Genomic DNA, 19310 nt, shown 5'->3' with positions numbered 1-19310 from the left:
CGGGACTCTGAGCAGGGGGAGTCTGGGGGGCTAATGTCTCCATGCGGTCTTCCAGTCGGGCGCAGCGACTGTGGAAGTTCTGGAAGGCCTGGGTCAAAGTTGCCAGGTGCTGGCAAATATCCTCTAGGGACGCCGGTCCACCTCCTGGCTCTGTCATGGCCGCAAGGTACTGTTATGATCCGCCAGGCGGAGCCTTCCGGCTGCCAACTGATAGACCAACCCAGAGCGTGGGGTCTAAGCCCGGGCTGTGCCTTCACCAGGGCCCCTGATGGTGGGGATGGACTTGAAACAGTCCCGGGCCAGGTCACGACCTCCGGGCGGGCCCACCAGCGGCTGGGAAGGCCTCCGGGGATGCGTGTAGGTACCGGGAGAGCCAGATATGAGGCGGATGACGGCCCCAGCAGGGTGGCACGGATAGTGGTTCCGTGGGGGGTAAGCGGGGTACCAAATCAGCGGGCAAGGAGTAGTCAGGTCACATGCAGGGTCAGCCAGGTAAATCAGTCCGTAGAATAGTCAGGATATCCGAGTCAAAACGCAGGAGCAGGCAGAGTAGTCAGGACAAGCCGGGTCAAACACAGGGGCAGGCAGCGTAGTCAGAATTGAAAACAGGGTCACAGAACAGGAGCAGGTATCCAGGATCACATAAGACCTTGCGGCAATGGGTGACAGTGCAGGGCATCTTTAAATAGTGCGCCCTGCACTGTCATTGGCTGGCTGGGACGCGCCCCCGGCTGTCATTGGACGCCTGAGGCGCGCCCTCGACTCTCTACTGCGCATGCGCGGCGTCCTGTCAGCCGCGGCTCGCCGCCAGTGCGCATGCGCGGGGGGACGGCGCCGTGATGCAGGATTCCGGCGCCGTGATCCCTGACAATATCTACTGTGAAGCATGGGGGTGGCAACATCATGCTTTGGGGCTGTTTCTCCGCAAAGGGACCAGGACGACTGATCCATGTACAGGACAGAATGAATGGGGCCATGTATCGTGAGATTTTGAGTGCAAACCTCCTTCCATCAGCAAGGGCATTGAAGATGAAACGTGGCTGGGTCTTCCAACATGACAATGATCCCAAACATACCACCCGGGCAACGAAGGAGTGGCTTCGTAAGAAGCATTTCAAGGTCCTGGAGTGGCCTAGCCAGTCTCCAGATCTCAACCCCATAGAAAACCTTTGGAGGGAGTTGAAAGTCCGTGTTTCCCAGCGACAGCCCCAAAACATCACTGCTCTAGAGGAGATCTGCATGGAGGAATGGGCCAACATACCAGCAACAGTGTGTGCCAACCTTGTGAAGACTTACAGGAAACGTTTGACCTCTGTCATTGCCAACAAAGGATATATAACAAAGTATTGAGATGAACTTTTGATATTGACCAAATACTTATTTTCCACCACAATTTGCAAATAAATTCTTTCCAAATCAGCCAATGTGATTGTCTGGATTTTTTTTCTCATTTTGTTTCTCATAGTTGAGGTCTACCTATGATGCCAATTACAGGCCTCTCTCATCTTTTTAAGTGGGAGAACTTGCACAATTGGTGGCTGACTAAATACTTTTTTGCCCCACTGTATATATATACACACACACTATAGTGCCAAAAGTATTGTGACACCCCTCCAAATCATTGGATTCAGGTGTTATAATCATCTCCATGGCCACAGGTGTACAAAATCAAGCACCTAGGCATGCAGACTGCTTCTACAAACATTTGTGAAAGAATGGGTCGCTCTCAGGAGCTCAGTGAATTCAAGCGTGATACCGTGATAGGTTGCCACCTGTGCAATAAGTCCATCCGTGAAATTTCCTTGCTACTAAATATTCCACGGTCAACTGTTAGTGGTATTATAACAAAGTGGAAGCAACTGGGAATAAGAGCAACTCAGTCAGAAAGTGGTAGGCCACGTAAAATGACAGAGTAGGTTCAGCGCATGCTGAAGTGCAGTGCGCAGGCGTTGCCTGCACAGTCAGTAGCTAAAGTTTTCCAAACTTCATGTGGCCTTCAGATTAGCACAACAACAATGCGTAGAGCGCTTCATGGAATGGGTTTCCATGGCTGAGCAGCTACATCCAAGTCTTACATCACCAAGTGCAATGCAAAACGTCGGATGCAGTGGTGTAAAGCACGCCGCCACTGGACTCTAGAACAGTGGAGACGTGTCCTCTGGAGTGAAGAATCACGTTTCTCTGTCTGGCAATCCGGTGGACATGTCTGGGTTTGACGGTTGCCAGGAGAACAGTACTTGCCTGACTGCATTGTGCCAAGTGTAAAGTTTGGCGGAGGGGGGATTATGGTGTGGGGTTGTTTTTCAGGGGTTGGACTTGGCCCCTTAGTTCCAGTGAAGGGAACTCTTAAGATGTCAGCATACCAAGACATTTTGGACAATTTCATGCTCCCAACTTTGTGGGAACAGTTTGGGGATGGCCCCTTCCTTTTCCAACATGACTGTGCACCAGTGCACAAAGCAAGGTCCATGAAGACATGGATGAGCGAGTTTAGGGTGGAGGAACTTGAATGACCTGCACACAGTCCTGAGCTCAACCCGATAGAACACTTTTGGGATGAATTAGAGTGGAGACTGCGAACCAGGCCTTCTTCTCAGACATCAGTGCCTGACCTCACAAATACACTTCTGGAAGAATGGTCAAACATTCCCATAGACACACTCCTAACCCTTGTGGACAGCCTTCCCAGAAGAGTTGAAGCTGTTATAGCTGCAAAGGGTGGGCCAACTCAATATTGAACCCTACAGACTAAGACTGGGATAACATTAAAGTTCATGCACGTGTAAAGGCAGGCGTCCCAATACTTTTGACATAATAGTGTGTGTGTATATATATATATATAACATTTAATTTGCTAAGCCTTGACCATCACTGTTAGTCGCGTGTGGCACGGTTGGTAGCAAACAACTATGACCTATGACTCCAGAAAAACATTCTCACAGAGGTGCTTGCAGGTGTAGTCAGATGAAGGAAAACTTACAACAAGCTCATTAGCTCTGGTATGGTAGCTCCCACACAGTAAGGGTTCCCTTGATGGGCAGTAGCTCAAACCATAGAAATGCAGAAAGGAGTGCCAGATCAAAACCAGATGAGAGAGTCCAAGTCACACATCAGGAGACAGAGTTTGAACTACTGGAGCATTCCCAAAAGGAAGAAAAAACAGTTCATATATGATCAGCTACCTCTCTGCCTCCTCTCTCTTCACTGTCCAGTCTATGTTGTGCTGTTTTTCTGCATTCTTTCCCACTGAAACTTGATTGACTGCTAATCTGCTCTTTCTTCTACCCCTCAGCAACAATCAAATTTTTATTCTGCCTCTTTTGTCTGCTCTGCCTCCCAGCCATCTTCCCCTCTGCCCCCTTAACAATGCACAGATCTGGTCAACCTATTCTCCCAATGGGTCATGATCAGATCAAAATCAGCCACCTAAATTTCCTGTCCAAGATCAGAATCTGAGGTTTTCTTCCTTCCCATAATCTATAAACCTCTCTTTTCTACATTTTTACCCCTCCCCCGTCTTTAATCAGGTCATTGTCTATTTTCCCTCATCCATTATAATCTACTTTATGCCACTCTCGCAGGTACTTGATAAATGAATGCTCTGCCTCCTCTTCTCCCATTCCTGGCCACCCCTTACTCTAACTTGAATTCATCTACCATCCTTCCATAATTACCTGCACCACCTCCTAACCTCCCGTTCTACTTTCAGTTCACAGTGTTCCTTCTTCATGTTCAGTTCTAATGAAGCAGTACACTTGATTAAACAATACATACCCAGCTAAAATATTGTCTGACTGACTGACAAGTAATGCAATTAACCAGTATGTCGTAAACCATTCAGAGCTGAAAAATTATTCAGCGTAAATTAATCAGTTCTTAAACAAGCATACATTTGATTTTGCTATCAAAATCATCAGATTCTTCATCAGAATAAAACTTGGGGAAAGACCTGATATGGGACTGAATAGCTTTATTTGTGATCCAAACAGACAGCCCTCTCAGACATTTCAAGCAACCTTTTGCCACAGATTTCTTGCTAACAAAAAATTAAACTAATTAACAATACTAATGATAAGGCTAATAGTAAAAAACATAAATGCCTACCCATGGCATTTGTTTTTCCCTAGATATGTCCCCCCTGGCTTGATAACTGTAATCCATTTTATAAATGAAAATACATACCTACAGCATAAACCAAAGAACTAGGAATAGGTATCCAAGGATCGGGAAAGCCAAGTTTTTCAAACTGAAAAAAAAAAAAAAAAATCAGTGCTCTGCAGTGTGTATGCATTCAAGCTAGTGTCCAGATAATGCACAGTATCAAGCCAAATGCAAGGGAGTTTTGGTGTGTTTTTTGTGTTTGATTCTACAGTTGTGTGTTTAGTAACACTTCAATAAAGAAATGCAGTCTATATATGCAGTAAAGCATGCTTTAACCAGTGCTCTGCTGGAAAATGAAAGATGGGATTTCTGACAGGTCACTGGAGAACAGGTGGCAGTATGTGGTGAGCAGCAAGATGGCCACTCAGTGGTTTCCAAGACAAGCGTGACGTCACGCTGCCTCCGTTCTTAAGTATGAATTGTATGTAAGTTTGATGTTTGTAAATCAGGGACTGCCTGTATATTAAGGGTCTCAATCAGGGGCGGACTGACCATTTGGAAACTCGAGCACTGCCCGAGGGCCCGGGGTCAGTACGGGGCCCCATGAGATGCCCCTGGTACCTTTTTTATAGGCTTTTTTGAGTTTGGGCAAGGACACAGGAGCCCCATGATCCCCTATTGCCCGGGGGCCCCATGAGTTGTCAGTCCGCCCCTGGTCTCAATGGTTTATCTCTTCTATATTATTGACTGCATTAAAATGTCAATAATAAACATCCTCGCATACATTTATTTGCATTTATTTAGATGCATGTATGCATTTACTATATGTATTACTATAATATATGTTTATACTTGTTTCCTTTAACTGAAATTGTTATTTTGCCATTTATTTTTTTTTATTTCTTAATTATTTTTAATATTTTCAGTATATATCATACAGTACAATTTTTGACAATACATAATAGTATGTTCTTTGGTGTGATATACAGGCAGTGAACAAACATTTTGTCATACACAGTGCATACTCTAACTACTTATTTAGTTTAGTGCATGAACATCATGAAATAGTTGACTGAACTGAAGAAAGTTCCATCTGTGTTTACTTAAACTTAACCACTTCAGTTCCGGAAGGTTTTACCACCTTCATGACCAGGCCAATTTTTGTTATTCGGCACTGCGCTAATTTAACTGGTAATTGCACTGTCATGCAATGCTGTACCCAAATGAAATTTATATAATTTTTTCACACAAATAGATATTTCTTTAGGTGGTGTTTGATCACCACTGGGTTTTTTATTTTGTATTATATAAACGAAAAAGACCAAAAATGTTGAAACATTTTTTTTCACTTTCTGCTATATAACATCCAATAAAAAATAAAAAAATAGAATATTCTTCATAAATTTAGGTCAGACATGTATTCTGCTACATGTCTTTGGTCAAAAAAAATTCCCAGTAAGTGTATATTGATTGGTTTGCGTGAAAGTTACAGCATCTACAAACTATGATATATATACTGGATTTATTTATACTACTAATGGCAGTGATCAGTGACTTATAACAGGACTGCGGGCAATCTGACACTAACTGCCGGTGGGGGGAACTGACTAACTGCCACTGACATTACCAGTGACAGTAATACAGGCATCAATGCTTATTCTATACACTGTCACTGTACTAATGATGCTGGCTGGGAAGAGCCTAACATTTATGGTGATCAAGGGGTTAAATGTGTGCTTAACAATGTGTAATGTGTCTATTATGTGCTACTTTTAACTAATAGGTCACACAGCACACAGAGGTTGTTCCCTCTGTCAGAGCCCTGTGTTGATTGTCAAAAGGTCTCAGCTGAGAATCATTGGTCAGGACTTGCTGAGAGGCTCCCACTGTGTACATGCACCCGAAATCTGGGAACAGGCAGCAAGGTACGGGAACGTCGCTGTGTCTGTGCGAGCCGCCTGTCCGCAGTACATTGTGGGCAGGTGGTCCGCAAGTGGTTTAAGTTCACCAAATCTGTATCCTCATGTATGTCTGTAGTATGGTCACGGTTTTATGTCAGTAGTATGTTGTTTTATGTGAGAGGAGTAAGACCTCTTTAATATGTGTACTTGTTTAATAAATTCTTGTTTGTTAGAAGTTATGATGGATCATGGATTACATGTGAGTTCCTTGCATAAATTATCTAAAGGATGGATTGTAAAGTGCTAGGAGATATATGGTAAGGGTTAGGATTAGAAAGTTGCCTCCTGAAAGCTGGAATAGGGAAAAGGGGGAATAGAAAAAAGGAAAAAGGAGGGTAGAAGACACACCCTGACAAAGGTGGAAGGCAGAGGGGGATTGGATAGTTGAAGAATATGGATATGCTAAGTACTCCACTGTATTTGGTGTGAACGCCAATGGATAGGGATGCATTTTCTAGTATGCATTTTCAGGGACTTCTTGTAATGTTTCTCTGCTAGAGAAACATGGTGTAGGAGACATTGAGCTGGTGTGAAATCTGGTGTATTGCTTGACACTGAGGTGATGGTCTGATGTACAGTACTTTTGACAACAATTTTTTTAGCTGCAGGTAATGCCACCATATGTGGATTAAAGTGCCTTCTGCTTTTCTGCATGTCCACAGTTTGTGTTCCTTACCCACTATTGCAGGGGCAGACTGACCATTTGGAAACTCGGGCACTGCCCGAGGGCCCGGAGTCAGTAGGGGGCCCCATGAGATGCCCCTGGTACCTTTTTCATAGACTTTTTTGAGTTTGGACAAGGACACAGGGCCCCATAATCCCCTATTGCCCGGGGGCCCCTTGAATTGTCAGTCCGCCCCTGCACTTTTATAAACCCTTTGTCTGTATTCAGGCCTCTTAGGAACAGCACTAAACGTACTGGAAAAATGTCCATTCACTTTTACTCATGCAATGGGTTGGGAATAAAGGGATAATATACAATCTATCAAATCATAATACACGAATGCCATCCGGACCTGGGCTTTTCCTATTTCCAATGGACTATCAAAGTCCTTAGTTATATTAGTAATTTTGCCATTTATTACACATACCATTGGATGAAACCACTTGTGAAAGCTGACATGTTCCCCGTCATGGATAAAATACGCCTTTCCACTCTGAAAAATGGTGATAAAGGTTATATAGTTATGCAATAAAATCAAGTAAAATCACATCACAGAATGACAAGGCATATCTAAACAGAAGGACAAAAATGTAATATATTGCAGTTTACAGGTTCTTAAACCTATTGGCAGCATGTGCCCACTTTTAAGGAAAAGTACATTTTCTACAAGAACAAAAACACTTGTTGATCCTGTTAGTGTATTTGTAACTTCCTTTGGACTGAACTGAAATCTCAAATATCATTTTTCTCAGCTATTTCTTGTGAACTTCAAAGTAACCCCACTTAAATCCCATGAAATGGAAATGAGAAGAGGTGCTTACAGTCTAAATTGGTAGGGAAGCCTATGGTAACTACACTGCTCCGCCATGAATACAGTACAATGAGTAAGCATTGTTACTCTCGTATGGAAGTGTGTTATTGGCAAAACCAACCGTTTGTCTGTATTTGGTAGGGTATTTTGAGTGTTCAATATATAAACGCCAATGTAATCAAAAAAGAAGGTGAAATCATAACTGGCAGGAAATCCTTCTGGGCTCCTATGGTGGAAATATATTTGATGAATTTTACACTGATGGGCTACACAGGCTGGCTAATATTATTTGATTCCCAAAATATTACAGTGTTATTCTTCCATACATCTAGTGACAACATATACTGTACATTTACATGTTCTTGTATTCCAAAGGTAATATACATAGACTTTCAACTCACAGCAATATACCCTTTGCTGGCTGTTAGTGCTTCTGCGGCAAGTACATGAGCATCCACCAGATTATATAAGTGAATCCAATTTATCTTTGTATGGTCATTCCAAAACTTGAAACATAACAGTCTCTTCTCAGCATTAGCCTACATTAAATAGAAATAAAACCTTATAAACAGCAGAACTAACCACATACCACTGCCTACCTTCACAGAAGTTTTTTTCTGAGAAGCCATTATCAGTACTTTATATCAGAAAAAGTAAAATATAGGCGTTTCCTTTGTTGGATATACAATATTTTGTGTAGCACTCTCCTAGTATAGGTACATAGTTAGATTAGTGTAGTTTGCTCTTCTGCCTTACAGGGGAGCTAGTAGGTAAATTTATGCTTGGCATTCTGCTTAACCTCCTCGGCGGTATGATTCTTTCCTATTTTTTGTGCTGAAAGCGGTACCATTTTTTTGCATGGAAATATGTACTTTTTTATTGTAGGCTGTAATTTTTAGGAATAACTCACTGAAATCTGTACGAACAAGAGTCTAGTAAACATTCCGAAAATGATAAAACTTGAGACACGAAATCATAAATTATAATTTAATAAATAATCATAAAAAATAATAATATAATAATAATAAATTTAATTCAATATTATAATCAAACCAAAAACACTGAAATTTGAAATACTGAGGCAAATTCGCACATCGCTGAACAAAGTCGCAAAATCGTTTTCAGTGTCTGATGACGAATTTCCCCACAAATCATTATCATCAATTTTGCAAGTGGTTCTGATTTACTATCGCTGTTCTGAAACCACTTTTGACGTAAAGGGACACTTTTTGGACGCCATGGACTTTTCTAAGTTTCCAGGCAGAAAGAACATTCAAAATGCAGGCAGGGCACAGGACAAAGCGTACGTCCCGACTTCACAGGGACCAGAACACGGAAGACAGATGCCGGCATCGGCCGGAGGAGATGGCCGGGGACGCTGCAGGGGACACATCGCGGGAGCGAAGGACAAGGTAAGTGCTGCAGGGACCCCCAGAGCAATGCCGCATGGTAAGCCCGAGTGTAGCTCGGGGTTACCACTCTTGGTATTGAAATTTTACCCCGAGCTACACTCGGGAATACCGCTAAGGAGGTTAACAGAGTGTTGCAATCTATTAGTCAGGACTGTTCATGATGCTCTGCTGCTCTTTGAGTTTGCCCTAAGATGCTTCTGCCTTTTGGAAGCCACTTAAGCTTTCCAGAACATAGGTGGGAGCTAGGGTAATGAACAGCTTGAATATGGATACAGCTCTGGCCAATTACAGGAGGAGGATAGCCCCACTGCATGCTGGGAGCTGGTATTTATATTCTGGGAGCACATGGACTCAGTGTCTTTTCCAGAGTGGCTTGCACCAAGCCAGGGTCGATGCAAGCTTGCCTCTACTGGCACGTGCTGCCAAGATGCCTCAGGTGGGTGACCTGAAGGCCTGAAGCTGGAACTGATGAATGGCTCTGGTTCTCCTAAAATCTAACTGAGGGGGAGTCCACGGAGTATCACTTAGAAAGGCTGCCGGTTGTTCTACAAGAGTCTGTGAGTACAGACATTGTGGGATCTCAGGGACCTGATTCTGTCATCTAGTCCAGTGTTTCTCAACCTTTTTTCAATCAAGGGACCCCTTAAAATTATGAACAGCCCTGAGGCACCCTTTAAAATTGTGGACAGTCATGAGGCACCCCTAATTTTAAAAGGGCACCCATTCTAAAATATGAAAAGCTATTCAAATGGTTTTATGTAATGCAGCAACATCCACACATGTAGGACACCCAACAGTAGAGGTGATTTATTCTTCCAAAGCAAATACACTTTTGCACACTAGTACTGACTAGTATTCCAGTGTTTCTCTTCTCCCTCAGTTTTTCTCCATCACTGAGCTAATGTGATCCCAGCACTGATGGAGAGGGGCAGGGGAGGGTCAAACTAGGATACTGTGCAGGCAACCAACATCCTCCTTATCGACTGATGATGTAATTTGTTGTCAGACCGCCGGTGGCTAGAAGGTCGTAATGGTGCACAATGGAAACCTGTGGCTTTGTGTAACTAAAAGGCAGGCTTTTTCCACCCGCTGGCTTGTATACAAGTTTTGGGCAATTTTTTACACATTTTGGCAAGGCACCCCTAAAGAAACCTTTAAGGCACCCCAGGGTGCCTGGGCACCCTGGTTGAGAAAGGCTGCTCTATTCAGCTAAGGGCTCAGCTAAAGGGATCGCTGGCTAGTGATCTGAAGAGCTCTGTCCACCTGCCACACACTTCAAGAGACTTTGATCAAGCTTCTTTACTACTACACTACCATTACAGGAGTAATCTGCCATCTGTTCCCAGCAAGTGACTTCACCTAAGGCTCCATCTTAGAACAGCAAGCGTCCTCAAGTTGTGAACAGTTGCCCCTAGACTGGTCTTTGACTCCAATGAGGTAAAAGTGTATGCACCTGGCTTTGGGAAAATGCCTTGTGCCTGGCTATCAGCATAGCAGTGGGGAATACTTGGACAATACTCACACAGCTCCTACGGGGGTAGTGCTACATTTGTAATGCAAGCTTTAGAGAATTCTCAGATTTCTTTGCCAGGCATAGAGTAATAGAAAAGGCAGAAACACCACATACTTATATTTACACAAATACTGAGGACATTAAAGAACTCAAGCTAATTAGCCACAGCAATTAATGACGTCTAGATGAGGAGACAGAAATACAGATCAGCAGAATCATAAGGTTATTTGTGTAGCACTACCCTCTTCAGGGCTGCAGGTTTTGGATCCCTCTTTACTCCTGCACAGCCAGGCAAAATGCATTTTCCACTTGCATCAAGAAACAGGAAACAGTCCATGTGCTTGGTTTTTTTAGTTTTATTAGGGGATTTACCTTGGATAGGGTATAGGGGTGATGAGATGCCCGATTTGATTGCAGAGTAATAATCTGAGGACAACTTCCTTTTCTAAAAAATGCTACAACAATGGCAGATGAATACCTAGAACCCCGACAGTCTCTTTTAGCAAAGTACAGCTACTTGCAGGACGGCTGAGTCTCCTTGATTGGATTTCAGCAAAGTCTCAACTTGTAGGAGCTCTATGCCCCCTAAGTGTTCAAAACACCAGCCCACCTGGCTATGGTATCTGATCCTAGGACGAGGGATTGGGTAAGCTATATACTGTCCCCTTCAGATTTGCTAGAACTTGCATCCATCAAACTTCTCTCTTCTAGGCCCTGGGGCTGTAGAGGTATGCTATACTTGCCCTGCTGCTGCGGATAAAACTGCTTTCAGGTCTCTGTGTCTGGGCTGGTTCCTCTCCAAGCTTGGCAGGCTTTCCTTCCCCGGTGGACTACAGGGCAGAGGAGCTCCCTCCTTCAGCTTCCAGCCTCCAGCCTAGAAGCAAGACCGTCCTTTTCCAGGGTCCCCTCTCAGGCTAAACAACAGCACCTTTGCAGCACTCCATCTTCCACCCGACTACTCTGCTGGCCAGGCTGTATCATATTTATGGGCTGATCTGCCACACTGCCAGGCCTCCTGTCTGGTATTGGCCAGACTCCCATAAATATGCAGATCAGCCCCTCCTCACCACCATCTACTGACTTCTGCAAGCTTCTCCAAGTTTCTAGAGCAGGGGGAGGTACCAGAGGACTGACCAGTAGAGCCCTCCAGCCGTGATCTGAATTAGCCCTCTTTCTAAATCAGGCTTCTAGAAAGCTTCTAACTACTCTCAACAAGTATGTACACCAGAGGGTGCTACATCTGTGAGTCCAGGCAATAAATATTTCAGTATGTGTATCCACCTCTCAATCCCCCATACTTACCTGAGCCCGATCTCAACTTGGCACTGTGCCTGTCTGTAGTGGCTCTCTCCCCTTCTCTCTGCTCTCACAGGCTTTGATGAGAGCAGTGGGAGCCATTGGCTGTCAGTTCAATAGGGAGGGGGAGCAGGGGTGAGCCTTGCTGTTTGTGTCTATAGATGCAGGCAGCATGGTGTGGGATTGAGCCTGCAGGAGTGTCACAATAGGAAGCGGCTTCCTACTGTGGCACGCAGAGAAGAGGAGGAGCCTAGAATGCTGGCGGGGGATCCAGGAAGAGGAGAATCGGGGCTGCTCTCTGGAATACCACTGCACAGGGCAGGTAAGTGTAACAAAAAAAATTGACTTTACAAACACTTTAAGTTATGCCCTTTGGTATACAACAATATTTTTACTCTATAGGTTCATTGCTTTCTGTAAGTTTTGGTTCACACTGCCGCGACTTGGGATCCAACTTGTGAGACCCCCAAGTCACATAACATGTGAATCTCATATTAGTCAAAGAGAGCTGTCTTAATTAGCACTACTGAAGTCGCTCCGACTTTAGAAAAGGTTCCTGTACTACTTCAAGGCAACTTCTATCCGACTTGTACCCATAGACTTTAATGGAAGTCACCTCCAAGTCGGATCCTTATCTGTATTGATGTGATTTGGATCCGACATTACAGGAAGATGACCCAAGCATTCCCTGAAAGTTGCTTCAAAGTCACTTTGAAGTAATTCTCAATTTGCCTGGCAAAGTTGCACTGTAAGTTGCACGACTTTCAGGTCGCAGTAGTGTGAACCGAGAGTAAATGTTGAAACCCTGTGGGGAGGGGGGTTGGTGATCTGGATGGGTGGTGTCTTAAATAACATTGTAAAACACCTTTTCACCTATATGCTAAAAAGGGGGGTTGTAATGGATACAATGTAAATAGTACTTTATGATGTGAACAAGATAACTGCGGCTTTATGGAAATAACTATTATTATTAATTTAACAAATGAGCACAGTGTATTTCAGTTTTGCATTCTTCCAGCCCTGACTTCCTCACTGTATTTGGTTACATAACATCTCAGGACAACAAAGGATGTATATACTGGAAGATCGTAGGTCTGAACAGGGAATATATAGCTATAGAAAACCCAGCAACTGTCACAAATTGCAGTCCCCTCTCTGACTGAGCTCTGGGTATTGGGGTATCTCCACTCAGGGGCAACAACCCAACATGTATTATTTGTACTAGCCCAGGGGGCAAATGTCTCCCCATCCCGACCTTAGCCCAATCCTTTCCTGGAGTCAGTCAATGTATAGGAGAGTAATACTGAAGATTAAATAGTTTACAATCCATTACAGAAAAAAACAGTGGAAAAAAAGATCTTCCCAAACCTAAAACAATATTAAACCCCAAACCAAAACTGTAATATATTGCAGCTTACAATCATTAGATGTGGGGGCTGCATCAGTTTTCTGTTTTTAGACTTCCTCTCTGTTTTCACCTGGTGATCTGACCAGTAAAACACCTCCTGTATAAGGCTAGGTTCACACCTATGCAGTTTGCTTTTGACCCATTTCTGCATTGCATTTTGTGTTGCGTTTTGCATTTTTGCGACTGCTTTTTTGAAGTGTTTTGCTTTTTTTTTCTTTTTCTTGCTAGGCAAATTTAAAATGCATCAAAAACACATAAAAAACGCATTACATGCTTTTCTGCAGCATTTCCATTGAAGTCTATAGAACCAAAAACACAACTTTTTGCTTTCAAAAATGTCCCTGACCCTTTCGAAAAAACTCACCGGGTGAAAACACGGAGATGTGAACCTATCCCATAGGACATTATGTTAAATGGACTGTACTGCGTCTCTGCAAAACTGCGCAAAACGCTTAGGTGTGAACCTAGGGTTACAGTGCCCTAGGCAAGACTAAAATCGGGCACCCCCCGCAACTATCATTGGTGTCAGTGGGAAGAATCATGCCCCATCATTGGTGTCAGTGGGAGGAATAGTACTCCATCATTAGTGTCAGTGGGAAGAATCGTGCCCCATCATTAGTGTCAGTGTGTGAGGAATAGTGCCCCATCATTAGTGTCAGTGTGAGAAATAGTACTCTATTATTGGTGTCAGTGGGAAGAATCATGCCACATCATTGGTGTCAGTGGGGAGAATCATGCCCCATCATTGGTGACAGTGGGAGGAATCGTGCCCCATCATTGGTGTCAGGGGGAGGAATAGTGCCCCATCATTGGTATCAGTGGGAGGAATCATGCCCCATCATTGGTGTCAGGGGGAGGAATAGTGCTCCATCATTGGTATCAGTGGGAGGAAGTGCCCCATCATTAGTGTCAGTGGGAGGAATAGTGCCCTATCATTGGTGTCAGTGGGAGTAATAGTGTCCCATCTTTGGTGTCAATGGGAGGAAGTGCCCCATCATTGGTGTCAGTGGGAGGAATAGTGCCCCATCATTGGTGTCAGTGGGAAGAATCATGCCCCATCATTGGTGTCAGTGGGAGGAATTGTGCCCCATCATTAGTGTCAGTGTGTGAGGAATAGTGCCCCATCGTTAGTGTCAGTGTGAGGAATAGTATTCCATCATTAGTGTCAGTGGGAAGAATCATGCCCCATCATTGGTGTCAGTGGGAGGAATCATGCCCCATCATTGGTGTCAGGGGGAGGAATAGTGCCCCATCATTGGTATCAGTGGGAGGAATCGTGCCCCATCATTGGTGTCAGTGGGAGGAATCATGCCCCATCATTGGTGTCAGGGGGAGGAATAGTGCCCCATCATTGGTATCAGTGGGAGGAATCGTGCCCCATCATTGGTGTCAGGGGGAGGAATAGTGCTCCATCATTGGTATCAGTGGGAGGAAGTGCCCCATCATTAGTGTCAGTGGGAGGAATAGTGCCCTATCATTGGTGTCAGTGGGAGTAATAGTGTCCCATCTTTGGTGTCAGTGGGAGGAAGTGCCCCATCATTGGTGTCAGTAGGAGGAATAGTGCCCCATCATTGGTGTCAGTGGGAAGAATCATGCCCCATCATTGGTGTCAGTGGGAGGAATCGTGCCCCATCATTAGTGTCAGTGTGTGAGGAATAGTATTCCATCATTAGTGTCAGTGGGAAGATTCATGCCCCATCATTGGTGTCAGTGGGAAGAATCATGCCCCATCATTGGTGACAGTGGGAGGAATCGTGCCACATCATTGGTATCAGTGGGAGGAATCGTGCCCCATCATTGGTGTCAGGGGGAGGAATAGTGCTCCATCATTGGTATCAGTGGGAGCAAGTGCCCCATCATTAGTGTCAGTGGGAGGAATAGTGCCCTATCATTGGTGTCAGTGGGAGTAATAGTGTCCCATCTTTGGTGTCAGTGTGAGGAATAATGCCCCATCATTGGTGTCAGTGGAAGGCATAGTGCCCCATCATTGGTATCAGTGTCAGGAATAGTGCCCCATCATTTCTGTCAGTGGGAGGAAAAGTGCCCCATCATTGGTGTCAGTGGGAGGAAAAGTGCCCCCTCATTGGTGTCAGTGACACCAATGAGGGGGCACTATTCCTCCCACACTGACACTAATGATGGGGCACTATTACTCCCACTGACACCAATGATGGGGCACTTTTCCTCCCACTGACACCAATGATGGGGAACTTTTCCTCCCACTGACACAAATGATGGGGTACTATTCCTGCCACTGATACCAATGATGGGGTACTATTCCTCCCACACTGACACTAATGATGGGGCACTATTACTCCCACTGACACCAATGATGGGGCACTTTTCCTCCCACTGACACCAATGATGGGGCACTTTTCCTCCCACTGACACAAATGATGGGGTACTATTCCTGCCACTGATGCCAATGATGGGGTACTATTCCTCCCACACTGACACTAATGATGGGGCACTAATACTCCCACTGACGCCATTTATACTTACATCGCTGTGCTGACCCCTGCTCCAGCCCGGGCTCCCTCCTTAAGGCACAGACACTTACCCATCAGCTGTCTTCCTTCTCCAGCTGCTCTCCTACTCTTCACCGGCTCCAGCTGCTCCCTCACTCGATCTTCAATCCTTGCACTGCTGCTCAGCTCCTCCTCTCCAAGCTCTGCCTCCTCGCCTTTGATTGGCCGCCTGTGTGCCTTTTCTGAGCTACAGATCTGGTGGCCAATCACCGGCGAGGAGGCGGAGCTTGCAGAGGGAGGGACAGGCTGCCATAGGCTGCCCAGTGATCCCAGGGGTGTGGCCAGATTCGAGGGGTGGCTTGTCATCCCACCCACATCGCAATCAAGATCCAGGAAGATGAAGACACCGGACGGACACCCTCTGCACCCCTCCTCCAGCAGCGCCTTGTGGACTGGATCGACATGGACATGGTAAGACACAGCAGTCCTTGTCCCTTTCCCACAGAAGTGTCCCTTCCGTGGGAAAGGGGGGGGCTACGCTGCCGTCGTGCCGTCCCCCTGTAAAGTGCCGCCCTAGGCAAATGCCCCTGATTGTTAATCTGGGAGATGGGGGGGGGGGGGTAGTGTTAGGTGTACAAGCAGATTTAAATACAATAACAATGTGAAGCTAAACTCCAGCTAACACTTTCTAAGCTGTTTTTTCTTTTGGGATGAAGATTTTTTAAAAAATTTATTAAAATTGATCATTGTAGGCACCCCTGCCAGGGTTGAATAGTTTGTCTCATCCCTGTAACTAATATATCTTGCAAGAAAGCTTGTTCTTTTGAAAAACAGACTTACTGGCCAGATCACCAGATGAAAATAGAAGAAAGCAAGCCAAAAAAAAAGAATAAATGCAGTCACCATCTACACCTTAGTTATTATCTAACAACTGGTAAGCTGGAATATAACAAATGTTTACTTTTGGGTTTAATACCACTTTATTAAGTTCATGGCAAAACCGATATCCTGCCTGGGGCATTATGTGGTCCACACCTGGCTCTGTTCCATAGGCATCTTCACATAACTTGTAACTATTCTTCTATATTTAATTGCAAACTAATACCCTGTAGTGGCGATACCTTGCTGTAATCCACAGTCTAACTGAGGGTCCATTTCTACATTGTTTGCAGAAGTGTCTCTTAACTGATAATTTGCTTAACAGAATAAACTCCAGCACTGATAATTTGCTTACAAAGGTTTGATACCAATCTCTGCACCCTTTTCTAGTTTGTATTTAAGCTTTATGTACACAATATTTCAGAACTGATGACATACCACCAGCCTTGGCAAAAGTCTTCTTTCATCTGGTCCATAAATTCCTGGAGGTCGTAATACACAGGTCAGTAGTTTACTGCCACCTGTAGGAGCAGAAAAAAATGCACTAATATAAAAAATGTCAGTTTTAGGTATTTTACGTTTTTTGTGGTCCTTTTAGCAGATTATTTTTTTTTTTTAGGTTTTGGTTGCATACGGTCCAAGGTATACCATAGTTTACACATACAAGGCACATATTTTGGACATGAAGGCAAATAAGGAATACTTATTAGTTGCATTAAAAAGCAAAGGTCCACACATTAATAAAAATAAAACTTTGTATATCTTAATGTTTTGTATCTTCTTAATCATTCAAATGTCCCTGCGGATTTTATTAGTATTTACATGCTCTACAAATCCAGTCATTTACTTTACAATACAGATGTATTATTATGAAGATTATATTATATTATGATGGTTATGATTCTATTGTCTGCAAGCTGGCATTTAATTTGGAAAAAGAAAATTAAATATTAGTTTTATGATGGAGCCTGTATTTTCACAATAGAAATGAACAATATTTTACTATGTTGTTTTTATTAGCTGATTACTTGCATGTATGCTCCAGCGTGTGCAGGTATCAGGTGGAGTGATATCGTATTGTAACATTTCCCCAGCTATAATTATCACGTCTCACCCTGGGCACCAGGGATCACATTGCACTTTACATTAATTTGTTGTACACTGGCATTTCTAACCTTATCTCCTCTTGGGGCAGCTTAAGTGTTGAAATGCCTCCCATGCTATGGAAATGTCTGGGCCTCGTCATGAATAATTCCAGCTGAGCATATCGGGTGACCGCTACAAGGCTTTTCACTAGCAAGACAATTAGAGGCAAATGTAGGGAAAACATTTAGAGAAACTTATGATGTCCTGTTTGTACAATAGGCCAGTGGCGTCCCTAGGTGGGTGCGGGGGGTGCGCCGCACCAGGTGACACCTATCGCACAGGGTGACATCGGACCCTCTCCATGAGCTCCACAAAAAGAAAAGTTTAGGTTGCAGATGCATCCCCACAAGTTGGATTGGATCTGTGGATTGGGCATAATGGATTGGAGTCTGATCCATTATGCTCCCCAATCCGCAGATCCGATCCAACTTGTGGGGATGCATCTGCAACCTATACGGGGTTAACTGATCTAGGTAAGGCTGTGCAAGAACCCGGACTTGTCTGAAATCAGGAAATGCGACCGTGATATCAGGAAACTCCTCCATCTGACATCAATTCTTGAGCATGTGCAGACCAGACCGGTGTTGACAGATCAGTTAACCCTGTATAGGTTGCAAGCAAGCGATCCCCGCAAGATGGATCAGATCTGCGGATTGGGAAGCATAATGGATCGATCCCTGATCCATTATGCTCAATCCACAGATCTGATCCATCCTGCGTGGATCGTCAGAGGGATGACACCAAGTGTTACCGCACCGGGTGACACCAACCCTAGGGGCACCCCTGCAATAGGCAATCCTGGCGCCAGGATTTTGGTGTACATGATTTCAGCACAGGACTGCCTGGTTATAGTGCAGAGGCTCCTATTGCATGACAAGTTAAGAATGCAACAGAATAATGGTTAGTGTTAGGGTTTAGTTTGGTGGGTAAGCTCATTTTAGGGGTCAAGTTAGTTTCCATTTGTGTGTTCTGCTTTTCCCTAAGCCTGACTATGCATGCATCATACATACTAGGGGGGGTACAACTGGAGGAATCAATGGTGGAGAAGGATCTGGGAGTTCTGGTAGATCACAAGCTTAATAATGGCATGCAATGCTAAGCTGCGGTTTCTAAAGCGAGCAAAATCCTCTCTTGTATTAAAAGAGGCATAGACTCCAGAGAGAGAGATATCATATTACCCCTGTACAAATCATTAGTAACACCTCATCTGGAATATGCAGTTCAGTTTTAGGCACCAATTCACAAAAAGAACATTGGGGAACTTGAGAAAGTACAGAGAAGGGCAACCAAACTGATAAGAGGCAGGAGGAGATCAGCTATGAGGAAAGATTGAAGGAACTGAATTTATTCTCTCTTGAGAAGAGGAGATTAAGGGGGATATGATTAACATGTATAAATACATCAGTGGTTCATGTAATGAACTCGGTGTAAAGTTATTCACCCTGAGGTCAACACAGAGGACAAGGGGGCACTCTTTACGTCTGGAGGAAAGAAATGTAAGCTCCAAACACAGAAAGGCTTTTTCACAGTAAGAGCTGTGAAAATGTGGAATAGACTCCCTCAAGAGTTGGTTCTGGCCAGCTCAGCGGATTGCTTTAAAAAAGGCCTGGATTATTTCTTGGATACACAGAATATAACTGGATACTAACAT

The 19310-nt window shown here is 44.3% G+C and overlaps 1 protein-coding gene across 1 annotated transcript in view; it reads right to left on the bottom strand.

The window, feature by feature from the left end:
• The window catches only part of SDR42E2 (short chain dehydrogenase/reductase family 42E, member 2), a 52175-nt gene that overhangs the window by 9394 nt on the left and 23471 nt on the right, over positions 1-19310 (bottom strand). Inside the window, exons 6-9 of the mRNA XM_089674795.1 lie at positions 16952-17034; positions 7939-8076; positions 7154-7219; positions 4183-4246 (exon numbers count right to left, since the gene is read on the bottom strand). Of these exons, the coding sequence (XP_089530921.1) occupies positions 4183-4246; positions 7154-7219; positions 7939-8076; positions 16952-17034 (351 nt within the window). The remainder of the gene's footprint in view (positions 1-4182; positions 4247-7153; positions 7220-7938; positions 8077-16951; positions 17035-19310) is intronic.

Source organism: Staurois parvus, unplaced genomic scaffold (assembly GCF_062004578.1).
Source record: "Staurois parvus isolate SC_StPar_1 unplaced genomic scaffold, SC_StPar_1.0 ptg000152l, whole genome shotgun sequence".
NCBI classification, from domain to species: domain Eukaryota; kingdom Metazoa; phylum Chordata; class Amphibia; order Anura; family Ranidae; genus Staurois; species Staurois parvus.
This window is presented reverse-complemented; position numbering and strand designations above follow the sequence as displayed.